The sequence below is a fragment of the Misgurnus anguillicaudatus genome, chromosome 4, assembly GCF_027580225.2.
Source record: "Misgurnus anguillicaudatus chromosome 4, ASM2758022v2, whole genome shotgun sequence".
NCBI lineage: Eukaryota > Metazoa > Chordata > Actinopteri > Cypriniformes > Cobitidae > Misgurnus > Misgurnus anguillicaudatus.
Window position 1 is genome coordinate 18,675,585 of NC_073340.2, and position 21,970 is coordinate 18,697,554.

At 38.2% G+C, this 21,970-nt stretch overlaps 1 protein-coding gene across 1 annotated transcript in view; it reads left to right on the top strand.

The window, feature by feature from the left end:
* The first annotated feature begins 9,918 nt into the window (after nucleotides 1-9,918).
* LOC141363654 (uncharacterized) overlaps nucleotides 9,919-21,970 on the top strand; it is a 68,366-nt gene continuing 56,314 nt past the window's right edge. Inside the window, exon 1 of the mRNA XM_073866504.1 lies at nucleotides 9,919-10,261. Coding sequence (XP_073722605.1) covers nucleotides 9,919-10,261 — 343 coding nt within the window. The remainder of the gene's footprint in view (nucleotides 10,262-21,970) is intronic.

The following is a 21,970-nucleotide window of genomic DNA, read 5'->3' on the forward strand; positions in this document are numbered from 1 at the left end:
TTTAATGGGTCTCTCATCCTAATGCTTAAACGAGCACCAAATCCTGATTCTCATTTAACTTTATTTAAGGGAATTTAAGAAAATAAAGCATACAGACAAGCGAAAGTAAATGCAACAGTTAAGTGTTATTTGTGCTTAAATAAGCGAACCCATTTAATGACTTTAAGATGCATGCATCACCGTTATGTGACTATTGTGTGTCTGATGGACAACTTGACTATTTTGAGATAGATTTTTTCCTCATCCAATTCAAATATGTCTGGTGTAAATTATACAATAGTAGACTATTTAGTCTTAGCCTATAACAATAGATTTTACAGATTTTCTGTGACGGGTATGGTCAAATTCTTTGCATGCCTAAAATGATTTTACACAAATGACACACCACTTTAGTTGTGAAGGTGACTGTAAATGATTGCAAACATTATTGTATTTAATGTTACTAACTAAAGTACATTTAGATTTTTTTCAGTCCCAGTATTCACAAACAGCGCTAATAGCACATTCACACCCAGCAAGCAATTTTGCGTTTTAAAGACGTCTAAAAGCTGCAGCCCAGACGTCTAAGCTAAAACAAGGCAATTTTGGGCTGTCAGTGAAAATTCTAACCCTGAAATAAATGAAATAAAATAAATAAATAATAATAAAACCAAAAAACTTTGCTTCCATGATGACATATAGGGCCCTAGCTTGCACCCAGCGCAATTGACTTTGTCAGTGACGCATGTATAACTTCGTATTTTGCACCGGTGCACAGCGGGTTTTTCCCTCCACAGACGCACGTCGGCAAACTAGGGAATGAACTTGCGCTCCCTGGGCGGTTCAGCGCAAAAAAGGAGGCGTGTTCCTGCGCAAACCATCCCTGATGCTATTTTGCAGTTTCAAAAAACAATTGCGCTACTAACCAGAAAAAACTAGTCTAAAGTCAGTGGCGCGTTGCGCGTAGTTCATTATGCTATTTTAAGGGCGCATGCTTGACCATAATGTATAGCGTGCACAACGCGCATTGCTTATCTAATCTACACAGATGCAACAGTTATTTTTGCAAATCATTAATTGTTGCAATAAAAAATATTAACACATGAGATAAGGGAAACCATTGTGGTGAGCATTGTGGTGATAGTTTTTATGTATTGTGTGTCTGCGTTAAAAAATTCTCATGCAAATAACGATTAAAATATTTTCATAAGTTTGTTGTGTGGCTGTATTACGTTTATTTTATGTAAATAATAATGAAAATGTTTTCATAAGAAACCTTAATGTATATGAACTTGATTTGTAAGTGTACTTTGGGGTTGGACCTTGCTTGCGTTTCCGATTTCAAAGCCCACAAACCCTTTCAGCGGTGAGGGTGGATGCAGTGATGTCCTCTGCTGGCGTCAGGTCATGTGTAGAGACAGATCCACCTCCCGTTACACGGCGTGCCCGATTTATGCTGGCAAGCTTGGGATTCCCCGTCTCCTGACATCATTGTAGCGCTTGGCGCAACGATGGGGATGCCAGCTGATGAGACAATTTTGGCTATTTCCTCTCATGCCTGTTTAACCTACGCTGATTTGAGCGGGTTTCTCCTATCCCCATATAAAACAACTTATCTGTCTTTGACTGCTCTTACAAGAACGTGGGGCTCCTCGGCTGTGAACCGCTCCTGGCGTCCGCCTGGTAAATCCGTCATTATAATAGCAACCCGCCATGAAACTTGTGCCCGTGCGTTTAAAGGGAATGTTGGATAGCGTTCTGATTGGTTTATTTGACATTCACCCAAACCACACCTATGAATAATGAACCTACTTCAGACCAACCCCTTATTGATTTGCGCCTGGCGCAAGAGTTATTTCTCCCGCCGGGAAAATAGCAACAGCGCCCAAGATCCGCCCACAAAGTCACTTGCGCTTTGCGCTTCGCACTTGTGTTTCAGATTGTTAAAATAGGGCCCAAAATCTCACAAGCTATTTAGGCAAAAACTTTTTGGGTCTCGGGTCTTAACCTAGACCATGAAATGACGGCTATTGCTTGCTGTGCAGATACCGACAGACACACACGAGATTTAAGCTTAAACTTGCATTTTTTCACATATCAGCTTTTTAACTTTTTAAAACATGAATATTTAAATATAATATGAATAGAAAATGTGATTTGACTACACTCAGACAGAAAATGCTCAAATCTAAATAAATATATTTTGCCTTGTGCAGCAGACTGGCATGAATGGTATTCGAAAATGTTTTTGATGAATATAACTTATGTACGATATGCTGCAGTGTGTTTTTATGTTGCTCTTGACAACTTTTGATTTTTGAGATAAAAAACTTAAACACTGCATTTTTATTAGGTTATAGGCCTAGATGATTATTATTTATGTGAATAGACTTTGATAATATTGAACTAACAGATATAAATCACATTGTTTAGATGCATTGAAAACACTGTTGTGTGCCATTAGATCATCAGTATACAGTAACACATTTTATTTCTGTTATTTGGAAGTCTATTTATTATTCATTTTAAAGTAGTTATTTATGCTCCTCTTTCTGAATTAGCTTGGGGCAAACTCCTACTAACATTAAAAAAAATATGTTGTTCACAAGCTGCGATTGTTGCTCAGAACTAAATAAATAACTTCTTCAACATTGTCGAATGTTAAAATGATTTTGCTGGGTTTTGTATCTTAAAGTGTCCTAAAACTTAAAGTTAATTTAACTACTTTAAAGGTGCCAAAGAATGCATTGAAATAAAATGTTAAATTGTTCTTTAATATTTACATAGACAGCATGTAACTTTATTGAGTGCAAAAATTATCCAGAAATGTCTATTTACAACCCTAGGATTTGTCCTTTAAATGAAATGGTCTATTTTGCTCTGCTCTGCGGCTCATTCCAGTAGCTCACAATAGTAAACAGGCTTTATGGGGCAGGGACAGGGCTTATGCTAGTCCCAGACTAAAATTCATGTTTGAGCTGCCTTCATTTAAAAATACCTTGTACCATATCTTAAAATATATCAGTGTCATTGTTTGGTCTCAAGATGCACACCATTATAAGGTGTGTTTATAAAAACGACTTAAATGTCCTAATATATCTAAGGCCTAGTCCTGGACTAATCTAAACCCTGTCTGGGAAACCGCCCCTATATGTTTAAGCCTGTATCAGATGAAAATACATATTTTGAGGAACAACTAATTGTTTGGAGATTGTTAGAGGAGATTGTTAGAGGAGTGGTAAGTTTGTGTTTTTTCAGTATGGACCTGCAAAATTTAACTGTAAGTCAATAGTAGAACTGCAGCCTAAACGTTAGCATATAGCATTAATTATCATGTAGTGCTAACTCTGTTTTTTGTGTAATTTAATGTTGGGGGTGACGTCACAGTCGGTGTTATGTTGAGATTGGCCTATTTTCCAGCTGTCTTATGCGTGCACGAGGTTTACAAAAAATGAGAAAACAAACGCGCTTGATGCTCACGATATGTCATTACCATGTACAGAGCTCTTTTTATTCATCCTTGGTTAATACAGATTTTTTATTCTATAGCACCTTTAACTGCGTTGTTTCACTGAATCCATAAGTCGAAATAAAGAGTGTAATAAAAAGCTTTGTGTGTTAGGTCACACAGAGTAACACTGAAAACTGATTCTAGTCCTTCTCTTAGGTTGTGTGATGTGCTGGCAATCAATGATTAAAGAATAAAAAAAGACTTATTTCAAGCGTACTTTATGCATGGCAACTGCAAACCCAACACAATCTCATGGAAATTTGTACATATTTATATGAGGTGGCTAATTCATATTCATTCGTGCGACACCATTAGTATGTTTTTGTACGATTTGGTTTCGTCCAGTGCAGTGGCGGCTCGTGACTGCTCTTCCGAGGATGTGCTATTTCAAAATAAGTGTTCGGATTGTCACGTGTGTGGTTCCTTTTTCCAAAATATTTGTCCTGCGTGTGGAGAGATCCTGTGCGCATCACGTGTTTTGTCAAAATAAGTGCCTGCTGCACATGCGTCAAAACCGTTTATGATAATAGAGACGCCCACGTTCCCTAAATACACGCAAGACACTCCCTTAATAGTAAACTCTGATTACGCATGAGATTATGCAAGTATCTGGCAAACGCGAGCCTCTCTTTTCAAGTACAAGGCTGCAGGCACTTATTTTGGCATGACACGTGATGCACACAAGATCTCTCAAAGCACAGAACACATATTTTGAAATGTCGCTACATGACAAGCTACATACATGTTGTGACGAACTTCGCATCGTGCGCTTCAAAAAAAGAAATCACCAGCCGCCACTGGTCCAGTGACATTTGGGTTAGGGGTGGGGTTTCATTATTGTTTATTATTATAATCATACATTTTTGTATGATTTACCTTGTACAAAGTTATACGAATTAGCCAACACTTAAAGAAGTATTCCACTTTAAAGATGGGGCCCATTGACTTACCATATATTTATTTTTCCTACTATGAAAAGTCAATGGACCCCATCTTTAAAGTGGACTACTCCTTTAAAATTTGTAAAAATTCTCGTAAGATCAGCCTGACAAACAAGTTTCATCTAAATTCTCTGCACGGACCGCCTGCAACCCTTTTACCAACTTGTGTCTCTGCTGCTATGTAATCTGTTGTTTATACACACGAAGAAGCTCAGAGAGTTACAGTATATTGACTTCAATTATTTTGAGGTTATTGAAAGTGGTGTTCTGCTGGTCTATTTTTCAAACCAGAGCAACAATGACAAAATAATACAAACTATCATCTGATGAACAAAATATTGCTTCAGTAGTACTTTGTAATCACTTCAGTGAGAAATCTGTGCTTTGATTCATGTTTTCAAATGGTTTCAGTGTCTTCTGCTGATATTTTGATATAGGTTGCATGCATCATTTTATGTAAATGATTTTAAAGATTGATAAAGGAATGCTAAATTCATATCATACAGTAACGGTGAAGACAGTGACACTATTACACTACGGACCATTTTTATTTTTAAAACAACAATATTCGCTATAATAAACACAATGTGGTGTTACGTATTTTGGTTCATGTTAGGTTCAATCCCTTCCTAATGCATTTTTCTTTGTCATTTTCATACATATGTATTTTGTTAAACTTTTGGCTGGTGAAATGTATTTATTCTTTCAAAAGTTGATTAACAGGTAAACATTGTAACATTGAGATATCAAATACAAACCCAGTGCTCTTCAAAATAAAAGCTCTTTGTTAGGGTGTCTTTGTCTAGCTCTTTTCAATTGCATAGCTAGGAAATTCCTTGATGGCACCTTTATTTTTAAGAGTGAACTGGGTGCAATGCTATACTGTACTGTATCATATATGGTGAGAATGGGCTTTGAGAAAAAAGAGAGCAGATTGCATTATGTTGGTGATATGTGGTGTCGCTAAGGGGACAGAAAACAAGAAACAGGTTGACAGAAAAATCCTGTCACCCATCACACACATGGCTAATGAGCAAGACAATGTCATATCACCATGAGTTTGACTTCATTCTTAGACATACAAAGCCTATTAGATACACATCATTGCTGTGTACTCACAACCCTGTACTTGCAACACGTCTGAATACGGAAATACAATGGATACTGAATTTCTTGCTATATTACATTTCTGTGCTTTGATTGTGACACTTTATAAATAAAAAAAAAAACACTTTTTATAAATGTATTCTTCTTCTTTTTCTTAATAATAATAATAATAATAATAACAATAATAATTAATTATATTATTTATTTTATTTCAAGGCTTGATTCTGATTCTTGCAAGTAGCGACATTTGCAGGTTTGTTATTCCAAGATAACAACCACTCAAAACTAATAACACACAGTACAGTTTAATATTATACAAAAATTTAATATAAATGTATTACATATATGACATTATAATTACAAAATATAGCTGCAAGCAGCAATTGCCGGGTTTCGAGCATTAAAGCACGTCAAAAACGTCAGACGTCGATTACCAGGCTGAGGAGTTGCACCCGAATACAGACACAATGAATGATAGACCACCTCGCTCCAGAAAAACGAAAGAGATGGTCAAAAACGGATCATACAGACTATTTATGCTTACACACATGTGCACCTATAAGACAAACATGTAATGTGCTTAATGTGAAGTTATAAGGATAATTTGTTAACGAGAATAAGTTATTCAGATTTATAAGGAAACATACAATTCAGAAATGGCTGTGTTTAGTTTAACTAAAAGGCCATTGAGTCGTGGTATGGTCATCAATGGTTCAAACAGACTGCGAACGTGCATATACGACACAAACAGCAGCGCAGCAGACCGCAAAGACTTACAGTGGACAGCACATCAAAGATGTCAGACGTCGTCGACCAGGCTGATCCAGCATCCACAAAAACGAAAGAAGATCATGAAACAGTTCATACAGACTATGTATGCTTAAACACACGTGCACCTATAGGACAAACATGTCACGTGCTTAATGTGAAGTCATTCGCTTGGGTTCAAGTGATTTGGGATCTTATGACCTTTAAGGGCATGCCTGAGTAGATTTGCTGCATTATACAAAATAAATGATGAAAAGTAAGCTACCAGACACACTTGTTCATAGTTGTCGTCATAGCCGAACCCCATGTCTCTAAGATGTTCTGATACTGAGATACAGCTCTTGCTAAATGGTTGCTAGGGTATTCTCATTGGTTGCTAGGGAGTGAACTGCAATCCACCAATGATTATACTCAAAGCCATGAAAGGCACAATCTATGATGACTCATGATTTTAGATGTAAGGTTGCAGTATTTTTAAGTGAAAATAACAAATAACAAATAACCACTAGGTGGCGCTATGTCAAACTCGTGCATGTAACCTCGGGTCATGACTGTGTTACATGTAGCTAGTATCATGGCTATTCACTTTAGTTTAGTGAAGAAACAATTGTATGACCATTAGTCCTACTCAATGTCAAAGGTTTTGTTCAATTATGAGGCCAACTACTGGTGTAAGCAAACAATTTTCTTTGTATTGCCTCAGACTCTGCTCAGACATCAGCATATCAAATCTGGTAGAAAAATGTCATTTCATAGCGAAGTTATAACCATTTATGTGTAGAAAACACAAAAAATGAATGTAATTTTTCGTTTTTTGCAATTTTCGGCCATTTCTGATGGAAATTTTAACATAACGCCAATAGAGTTTTTTGTTCAGAAGGTAAAGTTAATTTCTTCCTATGGTGTTTTCGAGTCGATCGGAATAACCCTCGCGGAGTTATTCACGCATGTTTTGTAAGCACAGTTTTTGCAGTGCAGAACTAACCGTAAGGCAAAACCTGGTATGTTTGTTATCGTAGGACTTGGAAACAATTCAGGATGATAAAAAAAACAACTCCCATGAAAATCTCTTGACCACAGATAAAATTATAGGCGTGAAAGTTGTAACCATTGCATAATCACAGTATTTAGTGCCAATTTCCCCGTTATAGCGCCATCTAGTGTCCGATCGGCGAGCTTTTTATATCACGGCCTTAGACCGATGGCCTACAAATATGATTCAAGCCCCGTGATGATATCTCAAACGACTCTCGAGTTATGGCCGTTTTAATGTTTTAAGCTCCGCCCAGTTTGGTTTTTGGCCACTCCTTGCGTGATTGAATGTAAATTTCAAATTTTTTTTGATAATTATTTATAGTCACACTCCACAGAATCAATCAGCCTTGGTTAGGTTCAGATCGGGCGAAAAACCAAGGACTAGTTCGCAAAAGTATGTTTGAACGTTATCGCCAATAACTCACAAACCGTTTGATTGACAGCAACGCTTCCAGAGGCAAAGTTTTTCGTCATGAGCCGATCTATCATATGATGTCATGTTTGTTTGTGTACGTCAAACGTCACGTGATACAGGCACCGAAATACGGTATTACGCCCCCTAGTGGCCAAATGACACCAAAATTCTTACAGGCCTTCAGGAGCAGTACACGAAGAAGCACAGTGCGTTTCGTTCCGATCGACCTTTGTTAACCCTGTCAAATCAGTCCTCAACCTTCATTGGCCGACGACGGCCATGTTTTTGAAGATACGCCAATGTCCTTCTAGACCCTCATGGTACATTGCACAAAGACATACAATACAAAATATTAAGTGTATCGGGCTAACGGTTGTGTAGTAATAGCCATTCCCGATCTCAAGCCTGTTACAGCGCCACCTAGTGGCCAAAATCCGCATCTTTTTTACTGTGATCCCGGAGTGAGCTGGTACATATGTGTACCAAACCTCGTTAAGATATCTCAAACCGTTCACGAGTTATAGCCATTTCAGTGACGATAGGCTACTTCCTGTATGGAATTTTGGTGCCCCCTTGTGACCCTGAGGCGGAATTTCAAATTCTGTTCGATAATTATTTACCTACTCACTCCACAGATTTCTCCTGCATTGGAACGATTCCGATCGGGCGAAAAACCTAGGACTAGTTCATTTTGGCTTGAAATGCATATTATGCAAATTAGCGAAAAAATTTGCATACCGGAAATGAAATCGGAGATGTACATTTTTTAAGTTTGGAGCCAGGGATTACAATGATACCAAACACTTGAGTGTATGATGTCCGGTTTAGGAGTTATGAGCCCAAACGCGTCGGGCATTGCTATAGCGCCACCTATGGGGCGATTTGGCTGATTCACTGTATCTGAGTAACCTGCTAATATACAACCAGTTGACCAAGTGGCAAGTTTCTACGACTTACGGTTTGGGCTGGGCGATGCGTTTTAAGGCGGAAAAATAATAATAAATATAGCTGCAAGCAGCAATTGCCGGGTTTCGAGCATTAAAGCACGTCAAAAACGTCAGATGTCGCTTACTAGGCTGAGGAGTTGCACCCGAATACAGACACAATGAATGATAGACCACCTCGCTCCAGAAAAACGAAAGAGATGGTCAAAAACGGATCATACAGACTATTTATGCTTACACACATGTGCACCTATAAGACAAACATGTAATGTCCTTAATGTGAAGTTATAAGGATAATTTGTTAACGAGAATAAGTTATTCAGATTTATACGGAAACATACAATTCAGAAATGTCTGTGTTTAGTTTAACTAAAAGGCCATTGAGTCGTGGTATGGTCATCAATGGTTCAAACAGACTGCGGACGTGCATATACGACACAAACAGCAGCGCAGCAGACCGCAAAGACTTACAGTGGACAGCACATCAAAGATGTCAGACGTCGTCGACCAGGCTGATCCAGCATCCACAAAAACGAAAGAGATGGTCAGAAACAGTTCATACAGACTATGTATGCTTAAACACACGTGCACCTATAGGACAAACATGTCACGTGCTTAATGTGAAGTCATTCGCCTGGGTTCAAGCAATTTGGGATCTTATGACCTTTAAGGGCATGCCTGAGTAGATTTGCTGCATTGTACAAAATAAATGATGAAAAGTAAGCTACCAGACACACTTGTTCATAGTTGTCGTCATAGCCGAACCCCATGTCTCTAAGATGTTCTGATGTTGTGATGGCGGACCTGGACGTGCACGCATGTAGCTTGGCGTGCTGTTTGCACTGTCTTCCTAAACCATTTAAACCATCTAAGTCAAAATTTTCACTACATTACTGGATTATAGTTTTATATACAGTGGCGCTGTTGTTGCTGTCAGTGCAGCATTGCTTTGATAAAGAAAACATCTGTGCTAGCAGTAGCCAGCATTTGCTATACTCCAAATTTAACATCACTGGTTACTCAAAGCTAAAGGTGTCCTCACCATCGCGCGAAATGCTATCTAATCCACGCCATGGGCTGATTCAACTCACTTTATTGCTACTTCTTGCTGGTGATGTTGAGCGTAATCCCGGACCCCAACAGACAGCGATAACACAAATTAGCATCATTCAATGTGCCTTTACAACTCTCCTTAACAACCTGCTTGTGGCCAATACAATGCCTGGACTATCACTGCCCTATACTCCCCTGGTGCTACAAGAGCAGTCCTGGATTGCAGCTCGATCAATGGCGTTTCAGTCAACCCGTGTGCCGCTGTGTTTTTTTCTGCCGATCGCTCGATTGGGGGCTTTTGTCGGCGGCTGCTCGCCGGGATCCGCTCGGATGCCGCCGCTGATGGCGGCCGGCAAAGGGCTGCAGGCTGTGATGGAGTCTTCAGAGGTGGCGTTTGCCACTGGTCTGCAGCGTTTACATCTGAGGACTGAGTCCAGTTTGACGGGCTTCAGCAGCAGCAACGTGCAGGAGATCTCGTCTCAGGAGTGGAGTGTTGGCATCCCCACTGGTGAGTCCCGAATCACTTCGAGCTGTGTCGCTCAAACATTGACTATGCCTTCATCTAGATCCAGGAATCCCGTGATGAAAAAACATCGTACCTCAAAGTTCTTCCAAACGCTTAATCAGGCTCGGACTGTGTGGGATCCTCGATGTAAAGTTAAAGGGTTGTTCGGTGGACATTTAAATATTAGGAGTATGGCAAACAAACGCGAACAATTGGAAAATTTGCTTATAGATTCTAATGTTGATTTTCTTGGACTATCAGAGACCTGGTTAACTCAATCATCTCCGGAGGCACTTATTGTTATGCCAGGATATAATGTTTTTAGGAAAGATCGTAATCATGGAAAGGGAGGGGGGGTTTTATTATATGTGAAAAATACTATAAATTGCAAACAAATTGAATGGCCTGGTGAAACAGATATTGAATGTGTTGGTGTTAACATCTCACTTTCAGCTGAAATGAATTTTAGTTTAATTTGTTTTTATCGAAAACCCTCAGCGAAGCTTGTATTCTATGATCAGCTAAAAAATCTCCTAAATAATTTGGATTTTAACAAGGAGATTATATTGATGGGGGATTTTAATGTTAACTGGAGTGATAAGAGTGGTAGAAAAAAGCTAAAAAACATCATGGACTATTTTAATCTTACACAGTTAATTGAACAACCCACAAGATTAACTAATCGATCTGAAAGTAGAATAGATTTACTATTCACAAATAGACCAGAGCGTATTACTAAGACCCTTAACTTAGTGACAGGACTTTCAGATCATAATATCATTTTTTTTTCCAGAAAACTAAAAAAACTTCGTTTTCTTTCATCTGCCAAATCAATATGCAATCATGAATCAGTTCCTACTGGTCAACAGGAAAATCTTGGAGTAGCATTAGGCGAGATTGAATGGAGCGGGGTTCTCTCTAAAGGAGATTTAGAGAGTAACTGTGACCAATTTACGACAAAAATTAATACAGTTATGAGGCCTTATTTAAGAAAACGGAGCCATAAGAAACGTAGGGACACATTGCCATGGTTTAATTCAGAATGTAGGAAACTTATGAAGGAAAGAGATTTATTATTGAAAAAATCATTAAAATCAGGACTTACAACAGACAGACAAAAGTTCACCTCATTAAGAAATAAAGTAATAAAAACACTGAGACAAGCTAAAGCCAATTTTTTCATTGATACTATTAAAGAGGCTAGAGGAAATGGAAAGAAGATATGGCAAACCATCAACAAGCTGCTTGGCAGAAAACAGAATTATAACAATAAAGTTTTAGAGTTGAAAATTAACACTGAATTAGTTATAGATTCAAATATCATAGCAGCTGAACTAAACAAATTTTTCTTAGACTCTGTCTATGAAATAACTAAGTTTTTTAATCCACCTAGCTACTCTATTCGCTCCATTGATTGTGCCCAGCCAATTTTTCATTTACAACAAATAACAGAGTTAGAGGTATCAAGCATTATCAATAGCTTAAATAATTCAAAGTCGATGGATACCCATGGTCTTGATACAAATTTTTTAAAAATGCACAAAGAGGTCCTTTTACAGCCTATTACACACTTGATTAATCAATCTTTAAGTCAATCCATAGTGCCTTCAGCTTGGAAGATGGCCCTGGTCACACCTATTTTTAAATCAGGAGATAGATCTGATATGAACAACTATCGGCCAATCAGTATTCTACCTGTTGTTTCTAAAATCCTTGAAAAATGGGTGGCTACACTAATGATCCAACATCTCAATAAAATTAATAATTCATTCCACCCCATGCAATTTGGTTTTAGGGCTCATCATTCAACGGAAACAGCTAACTGTTTGTTTTTAGAAAAGGTTAAAGGCTATTTAGATAGGAGTTCTTATGTTGGTGCTGTCTTCCTTGACCTAAAGCGAGCTTTTGATACAGTAAACCACGAAATACTCTTGTCTAAATTGACATATTTTAATTTCTCAGAGCAAGCTCTACAGTGGATAAAATCATACTTGACCTGTAGAAAGCAATGTGTTTGTATAAATGACACAAAGTCTCCATTTAGTGCTTGTCCAGTTGGGGTCCCCCAAGGCTCCATACTTGGTCCGATTTTATTCACACTTTACATAAATGACCTGCCTGAGGCATGCAAAAATGTTGATGTCCAAATGTATGCAGACGATGCTGTGATTTTTACTCATGATAAAAACTACTTACAGATAGCCTCTACTCTTACATCAGCAATGGCGCACATTGATGACTGGCTCACTAAATCATGTCTCTATTTAAATACTAAAAAAACAGTCTGTATGGCATTTACCAAACAAAGCACAAAGGTGTCAAATTCTAATGTGTTTTTTAGAGGACAGGAGCTTAATCTTGTTAATGAATTCAAGTATTTAGGTGTTACATATGACTCCAACTTGACATTCAGACGACATGTAAAAAATGTAGCAAATAAAGTTAAATTTAGTCTGCAGAATTTTAAACAAATTAGGCCATTTCTTAACATCAAAGCTGCCAAGTTGTTCCTATATACTATGATTTTTTCACATATTGAGTATTGTTTTATAAACTGGTCTTTAACTAGTATATCTAATCTAAAAACTATTGAATCTCTTTATAAGAAAGCCATAAAAATCTTTGATAAGAAGACAATGTTATTTCACCACTGTAATATTTTAGAGAGACATAATTTTCTAAGTTTTGAGAATTTTAAACGTTTTAAGTACATCTGTCTGGTCTATAAGGTGCTAAATAATCTTGCGCCGCCTCCACTGCATGCCTTTTACAAAAGGCTTGCAAGTGGAGGTAGCACACGGGCCTCTGTTAAAAGGGACTGTGTGATACCATTTAGACGTACTACCCTTGGTCAAAATGTGTTGTCAATAATAGGTGGCAAATTGTGGAATAGTCTGCCTCTACCGATAAGAGAGTGTCCAACTTTTAACAATTTTAAAACACAATTGAAATTGTGGCTCTTGGAGAACCAGAGGTGTACACATTATTAACTGTTATATTGATATACTGCACTTGTTTTACTGATACTAAAATGTCTTCTTTGTTGTTGTATTTTTATTCTGTCTATTTAAATGTGTCTTGTATTTTTCATGGATATTCTTACTCCTTGTAGTTGTCATAGTGAATTAATGTGGTATGTTGTTGGTTATGTTCTGGTTAGTGTTTGTTACCGGCCTAGGGACTACAGATGAAAAGTAGTATTTCTTTACTAATTCTGGCATATTTACATGTTGTCTGTCTTTACAACATTGTTCATGAATATGCATGGTCCCTATTAAAATAAATAAATACAAATACTGAGATACAGCCCTGCTAAATGGTTGCTAGGGTATTCTCATTGGTTGCTAGGGAGTGAACTGCAATCCACCAATGATTATACTCAAAGCCATGAAAGGCACAATCTATGATGACTCATGATTTTAGATGTAAGGTTGCAGTATTTTTAAGTGAAAATAACAAATAACCACTAGGTGGCGCTATGTCAAACTCGTGCATGTAACCTCGGGTCATGACTGTGTTACATGTAGCTAGTATCACGGCTATTCACTTTAGTTTAGTGAAGAAACAATTGTATGACCATTAGGCTTACTCAATGTCAAAGGTTTTGTTCAATTATGAGGCCAACTACTGGTGTAGGCAAACAATTTTTTTTGTATTGCCTCAGACTCTGCTCAGACATCAGCGTATCAAATCTGGTAGAAAAATGTCATTTCATAGCGGAGTTATAACCATTTATGTGTAGAAAACACAAAAAATGAATGTAATTTTTCGTTTTTTGCAATTTTCGGCCATTTCTGATGGAAATTTTAACATAACGCCAATAGAGTTTTTTGTTCAGAAGGTAAAGTTAATTTCTTCCTATGGTGTTTTCGAGTCGATCGGAATAACCCTCGCGGAGTTATTCACGCATGTTTTGTAAGCACAGTTTTTGCAGTGCAGAACTAACCGTAAGGCAAAACCTGGTATGTTTGGTATCGTAGGACTTGGAAACAATTCAGGATGATAAAAAAAAAACTCCCATGAAAATCTCTTGACCACAGATAAAATTATAGGCGTGAAAGTTGTAACCATTGCATAATCACAGTATTTAGTGCCATTTTCCCCGTTATAGCGCCATCTAGTGTCCGATCGGCGAGCTTTTTATATCACGGCCTTAGACCGATGACCTACAAATATGATTCAAGCCCCGTGATGATATCTCAAACGACTCTCGAGTTATGGCCGTTTTAATGTTTTAAGCTCCGCCCAGTTTGGTTTTTGGCCACTCCTTGCGTGATTGAATGTAAATTTCAATTTTTTTTTGATAATTATTTATAGTCACACTCCACAGAATCAATCAGCCTTGGTTAGGTTCAGATCGGGCGAAAAACCAAGGACTAGTTCGCAAAAGTAGGTTTGAACGTTATCGCCAATAACTCACAAACCGTTTGATTGACAGCAACGCTTCCAGAGGCAAAGTTTTTCGTCATGAGCCGATCTATCATATGATGTCATGTTTGTTTGTGTACGTCAAACGTCACGTGATACAGGCACCGAAATACGGTATTACGCCCCCTAGTGGCCAAATGACACCAAAATTCTTACAGGCCTTCAGGAGCAGTACACGAAGAAGCACAGTGCGTTTCGTTCCGATCGACCTTTGTTAACCCTGTCAAATCAGTCCTGAACCTTCATTGGCCGACGACGGCCATGTTTTTGAAGATACGCCAATGTCCTTCTAGACCCTCATGGTACATTGCACAAAGACATACAATACAAAATATTAAGTGTATCGGGCTAACGGTTGTGTAGTAATAGCCATTCCCGATCTCAAGCCTGTTACAGCGCCACCTAGTGCCCAAAATCCGCATCTTTTTTACTGTGATCCCGGAGTGAGCTGGTACATATGTGTACCAAACCTCGTTAAGATATCTCAAACCGTTCACGAGTTATAGCCATTTAAGTGACGATAGGCTACTTCCTGTATGGAGTTTTGGCGCCCCCTAGTGACCCTGAAGCGAAATTTCAAATTCTGTTTGATAATTATTTACCTACCCACTCCACAGATTTCTCCTGCATTGGAACGATTCCGATCGGGCGAAAAACCTAGGACTAGTTCATTTTGGCTAGAAATGCATATTATGCAAATTAACGAAAAAATTTGCATACCGGAAATGAAATCGGAGATATACATTTTTTAAGTTTGGAGCCAGGGATTACAATGATACCAAACACTTGAGTGTATGATGTCCGGTTTAGGAGTTATGAGCCCAAACGCGTCGGGCATTGCTATAGCGCCACCTATTGGCCGATTTGGCTGATTCACTGTATCTGAGTAGCCTGCTAATATACAACCAGATGACCAAGTGGCAAGTTTCTACGACTTACGGTTTGGGCTGGGCAACGCGTTTTAGCGTGGAAAAATAATAAATAATAATAATAATAAAACAGACAAATACAATAGGTTTTCAGCACTTCGTGCTCGAAACCCTAATTAAAGCTGCAAGCAGCATTTACCGGGTTTCGAGCATTAAAGCACGTCAAAGACGTCAGACATCGCCGACCAGGCTGATCCAGCATCCACAAAAACAAAAGAGGTGGTCAGAAACGGTTCATACAGACTATGTATGCTTAAACACACGTGCACCTATAGGACAAACATGTCAGGTCCTTAATGTGAAGTCATTCGCAGCTACCAGACACACGTGTTCTAAGTTGTCAGCAAAAAAGGTGTTATCATTCAGTGAAAGTGGTGCTTGCAGTGGCAAAACTTGGGTCACAAAATGTTAAAATAGTGTTAATGAGTCAAAAGAGCCAAACCCCATGTCTCTACGATGTTCTGATACAGAGATACAGCTCTTGTAAATGGTTGCTAGGGTATTTTCATCGGTTGCTAGGGAGTGAATTGCAATCCACCAATGATTATACTCAAAGCCATGAAAGACATAATCCATGATGACTCATGATTTTAGATGTAATTTTGCAGTATTTTTAAGTGAAAAAAACAAATAACCACTAGGTGGCGCTATGACAGACTCGTGCATGCAACCTCAGGTCATGACTGTGTTACTTGTAGCTAGTATCACTGCTATTCACTTTAGTTTAGTACAGTTGTCACCAGTCAACAGTTGTATGACCATTGGGCTTACTCAATGTCAAAAGTTTTGTTCAATTATGAGGCCAACTAGTGGTGCAGGCATACCATTTTTTTCGTATTGCCTCAGACTCTGCTCAGACATCAGCGTATCAAATTTGGTGAAAAAATGTCATTTCGTTGCAGAGTTATAAGCATTTATATCTAAAAAACACAAAAAATGAATGTAATTTTTCGTTTTTTGCAATTTTCGGCCATTTCTGATGGAAATTTTAACATAACACCAATAGAACTTTTTGTTCAGAAGGTAAAGTTAATTTCTTCCTATGGTTGTTTCGAGTCGATCAGAATAACCCTCGCGGAGTTATTCGCGCATGTTTTTTAAGCGCTATTTTGCTGCGCAGGGCTAACCGTAAGGCGAAACCTGGCATGTTTGGTATCGTTGGACTCGGCAACAATTCAAAACTCTTAGTAAAAAAGTCCCATGAAAATACATCAAACTTAGCCTAAGTTATAAGCATTTAAATGATTCGTCTGACCACTAGGTGGCGCGGTGACGAAACGAGGCACGCAACCTCAGGCCATGACTCTCATCACAAATACCAAGTGTCGTGTTGATACTTCATTTCTGTCCCCAGTTATAGCCAAAAAAGTCCAATTGGCTGCGCACACTTGAGACGTTTGGGCGTGGCATGTCGACCGTGAGTCGAAAGTTCAACTTTTTTTTAATAATTATTGATATTCGAACTCCAAGGAACATTTTAGCACTGGAACGATTCCGATCGAGCGAAAAACCTAGGACTAGTTCGTTTTTATTTTTTTCGACAAAATCGGAAATAGCGGAAAATTTTTAATGACGGAAATGAAATCGGAGATATACATTTTTTAAGTTTGGAGCCAGGGATTACAATGATACCAAACACTTGAGTGTCTGATGTCCGGTTTAGGAGTTATGAGGCCCAACGTGTCGGGCATTGCTATAGCGCCACCTATGGGCCGATTTGGCTGATTCACTGTATCTGAGTAGCCTGCTAATATACAACCAGTTGACCAAGTGGCAAGTTTCTACGACTTACGGTTTGGGCTGGGCGACGCGTTTTAAGGCGGAAAAATAATAATAATTAAAGCTGCAAGCAGCATTTACCGGGTTTCGAGCATTAAAGCACGTCAAAGACGTCAGACATCGTCGACCAGGCTGATCTAGCATCCACAAAAACAAAAGAGGTGGTCAGAAACGGTTCATACAGACTATGACTTGCCACTGTCGGACTTTCTGATTCTGCCATAAATTGGTTTTCTAACTATCTATCAGGTAGATCCCAGTCTATGGTCTTGAAAGACTGTATGTCATCTGTCCTATCGGTTTTAAAGGGCGTCCCTCAGGGATCAGTTTTGGGACCTATTTTATTTTCGTTATACATAAATAATATTTGTGATAACATTCCAAACATCAAGTATCATCTCTATGCAGATGATACTGTTATTTATTGCTTTGCTTCATCAGCTTCGCAAGCTCTTAAATGTCTACAGTCAGCATTTAACACCGTTCAGTATCGCCTGTGTGAACTTAAGCTGGTTTTAAATATAGATAAGACCAAATTAATGATGTTTTCGACCTCTAAAGCTGAGCCAAAAATTTTTCCTGAAATTCTATCACTGCAAGGAGCTAAAATTGAATGTGTTACGAGTTATAAATACTTGGGCATTGTATTGGACAGTCAGCTAAGCTTTAAAGTACATATTGATAAATTAATTTCCAAACTTAAGTTAAAACTTGGCTTTTATTACAGAAACAGAACTTTATTTTCATTTAATGCTAGAAAATATTTGGTATCTGCAACATTTTTACCTTTATTGGATTATGCAGATATACTTTATATGAATGCCCCAACACAATATTTAAAAAAACTTGATACAGTTTTCCATAGTGCCTTGCGTTTTATTATTGTGTGTAGTTATCAAACGCATCACTGTATTTTATATGAGAAGGCAGAGTTACCATCCTTGTATACTCGAAGAAGTTTTAATTGGTATTGTTTTATTTATAAGTCGATTTGCAGTCTTAATCCACATTACTTGTCTCTTAACTTTTCAAACCCCAACGGACGCTACCAACTTCGCTCAAACGATTTCATGCATTTTAAAGTTCCTAGGGTTCGAACAGAGATAGGGAAAAAAGGTTTTACATATAATGCCGCCTCCTCTTGGAATTATCTACAGGATACTTTAAAGCTCACCACGTTGCCGTCGCTAAATGAGTTTAAGCTGCTTTTAACAAATTACATGTTTTATCCCTTGGTAAATTGTTGTTGTGATTTATGAGTGCGTTTTATGTTTTGTTGTATATTGTATAATTGTATATTTTAACTATTTGTTGCTGCCTTCTTGGCCAGGTCACTCTTGTAAAAGAGATTTTAATCTCAATGAGTTTTAACCTGGTTAAATAAAAAGAACAGAACAGAATGTATGCTTAAACACGCGTGCACCTATAGGACAAACATGTCACGTCCTTAATGTGAAGTCATTCGCAGCTACCAGACACACGTGTTCAAAGTTGTCAGCAAAAAAGGTGTTATCATTCAGTGAAATGTCTCCCTCTCTTCTCACGGAACATTGACAAACAGAACACTGAAGGAAATGTTTGTGGTGCTTGCAGTGGTAAAACTTGGGTCACAAAATGTTAAAATAGTGTTAATGAGTCAAAAGAGCCGAACCCCATGTCTCTATAATGTTCTGATACAGAGATACAGCTCTTGTTAAATGGTTGCTAGGGTATTCTCATTGGTTGCTAGTGACTGAATTGCAATCCACCAATGATTATACTCAAAGCCATGAAAGACATTATCCATGATGACTCATGATTTTAGATGTAAGGTTGCAGTATTTTTAAGTGAAAAAAACAAATAACCACTAGGTGGCGCTATGACAGACTCGTGCATGCAACCTCAGGTCATGACTGTGTTACTTGTAGCTAGAATCACGGCTATTCACTTTAGTTTAGTAAAGAAACAGTTGTATGACCATTGGGCTTACTCAATGTCAAAGGTTTTGTTCAATTATGAGGCCAACTAGTGGTGCAGGCATACCATTTTTTTTGTATTGCCTCAGACTCTGCTCAGACATCAGCGTATCAAATTTGGTGAAAAAATGTCATTTCGTTGCAGAGTTATAAGCATTTATATCCAAAAAACACAAAAAATGAATGTAATTTTTCGTTTTTTGCAATTTTCGGCCATTTCTGATGGAAATTTTAACATAACACCAATAGAACTTTTTGTTCAGAAGTTCAAGTTAATTTCTTCCTATGGTTATTTCGAGTCAATCGGAATAACCCTCGCGGAGTTATTCACGCATGTTTTTTAAGCACTATTTTGCTGTGCAGGGCTAACCGTAAGGCGAAACCTGGCATGTTTGGTATCGTTGGACTTGGCAATAATTCAAAACTCTTAGTAAAAAAGTCCCATGAAAATACGTCAAACTCAGCCTAAGTTATAAGCATTTACATGATTTGTCTGGCCACTAGGTGGCGCTGTGACGAAACGAGGCACGCAACCTCAATCCATGACTGTCATCACAAATACCAAGTGTCGTGTTGATACTTCATTTCTGTCCCCAGTTATAGCCAAAAAAGTCCAATTGGCTGCGCACACTTCAGACGTTTGGGCTTGGCATATCGACCGTGAGTCGAAAGTTCAACTTTTTTTAATAATTATTGATATTCGAACTCCAAGGAACATTTTAGCACTGGAACGATTCTGATTGAGCGAAAAACCTAGGACTAGTTCGTTTTTATTTTTTTCGACAAAATCGAAAATACAGAAAAAATTTTATGACGGAAATAAAATCGGAGATATACATTTTTTAAGTTTGGAACCAGGGATTACAATGATACCAAACACTTGACTGTCTGATGTCCGGTTTAGGAGTTATGAGCACCAACGCGTCTGGCATTGCTATAGCGCCACCTATGGGCCGATTTGGCTGATTCACTGTATCTGAGTAGCCTGCTAATATACAACCAGTTGACCAAGTGGCAAGTTTCTACGACTTACGGTTTGGGCTGGGCAACGCGTTTTACCGTGGAAAAATAATAATAATTAAAGCTGCAAGCAGCATTTACCGGGTTTCGAGCATTAAAGCACGTCAAAGACGTCAGACATCGCCGACCAGGCTGATCCAGCATCCACAAAAACAAAAGAGGTGGTCAGAAACGGTTCACACAGACTATGTATGCTTAAACACACGTGCGCCTATAAGACAAACATGTCACGTCCTTAATGTGAAGTCATTCGCAGCTACCAGACACACGTGTTCAAAGTTGTCAGCAAAAAAGGTGTTATCATTCAGTGAAATGTCTCTCTCTCTTCTCACGGAACAAACAGAACACTGAAGGAAATGTTTGTGATGCTTGCAGTGGCAAAACTTGGGTCACAAAATGTTAAAATAGTGTTAATGAGTCAAAAGAGCCGAACCCCATGTCTCTACAATGTTCTGATACAGAGATACAGCTCTTGTTAAATGGTTGCTAGGGTATTCTCATCGGTTGTTAGGGAGTGAATTGCAATCCACCAATGATTATACTCAAAGCCATGAAAGACATAATCCATGATGACTCATGATTTTAGATGTAATTTTGCAGTATTTTTAAGTGAAAAAAACAAATAACCACTAGCTGGTGCTATGACAGACTCGTGCATGCAACCTCAAGTCATGACTGTGTTACTTGTAGCTAGAATCACGGCTATTCACTTTAGTTTAGTAAAGAAACAGTTGTATGACCATTGGGCTTACTCAAAGTCAAAGGTTTTGTTCAATTATGAGGCCAACTAGTGGTGCAGGCATACCATTTTTTTTGTATTGCCTCAGACTCTGCTCAGACATCAGCGTATCAAATTTGGTGAAAAAATGTCATTTCGTTGCAGAGTTATAAGCATTTATATCTAAAAAACACAAAAAATGAATGTAATTTTTCGTTTTTTGCAATTTTCGGCCATTTCTGATGGAAATTTTAACATAACACCAATAGAACTTTTTGTTCAGAAGGTCAAGTTAATTTCTTCCTATGGTTATTTCGAGTCGATCGGAATAACCCTCGCGGAGTTATTTGCGCATGTTTTTTAAACGCTATTTTGCTGTGCAGGGCTAACCGTAAGGCGAAACCTGGCATGTTTGGTATCGTTGGACTCGGCAACAACTCAAAACTCTTAGTAAAAAAGTCCCATGAAAATACGTCAAACTCAGCCTAAGTTATAAGCATTTACATGATTCGTCTGACCACTAGGTGGCGCTGTGACGAAACAAGGCACGCAACCTCAGGCCATGACTGTCATCACAAATACCAAGTGTCGTGTTGATACTTCATTTCTGTCCCCAGTTATAGCCAAAAAAGTCCAATTGGCTGCGCACACTTCAGACGTTTGGGCTTGGCATATCGACCGTGAGTCGAAAGTTCAACTTTTTTTTAATAATTATTGATATTCGAACTCCAAGGAACATTTTAGCACTAGAACGATTCTGATCGAGCGAAAAACCTAGGACTAGTTCGTTTTTATTTTTTTCGACAAAATCGAAAATACAGAAAAAATTTTATGACGGAAATAAAATTGGAGATATACATTTTTTAAGTTTGGAACCAGGGA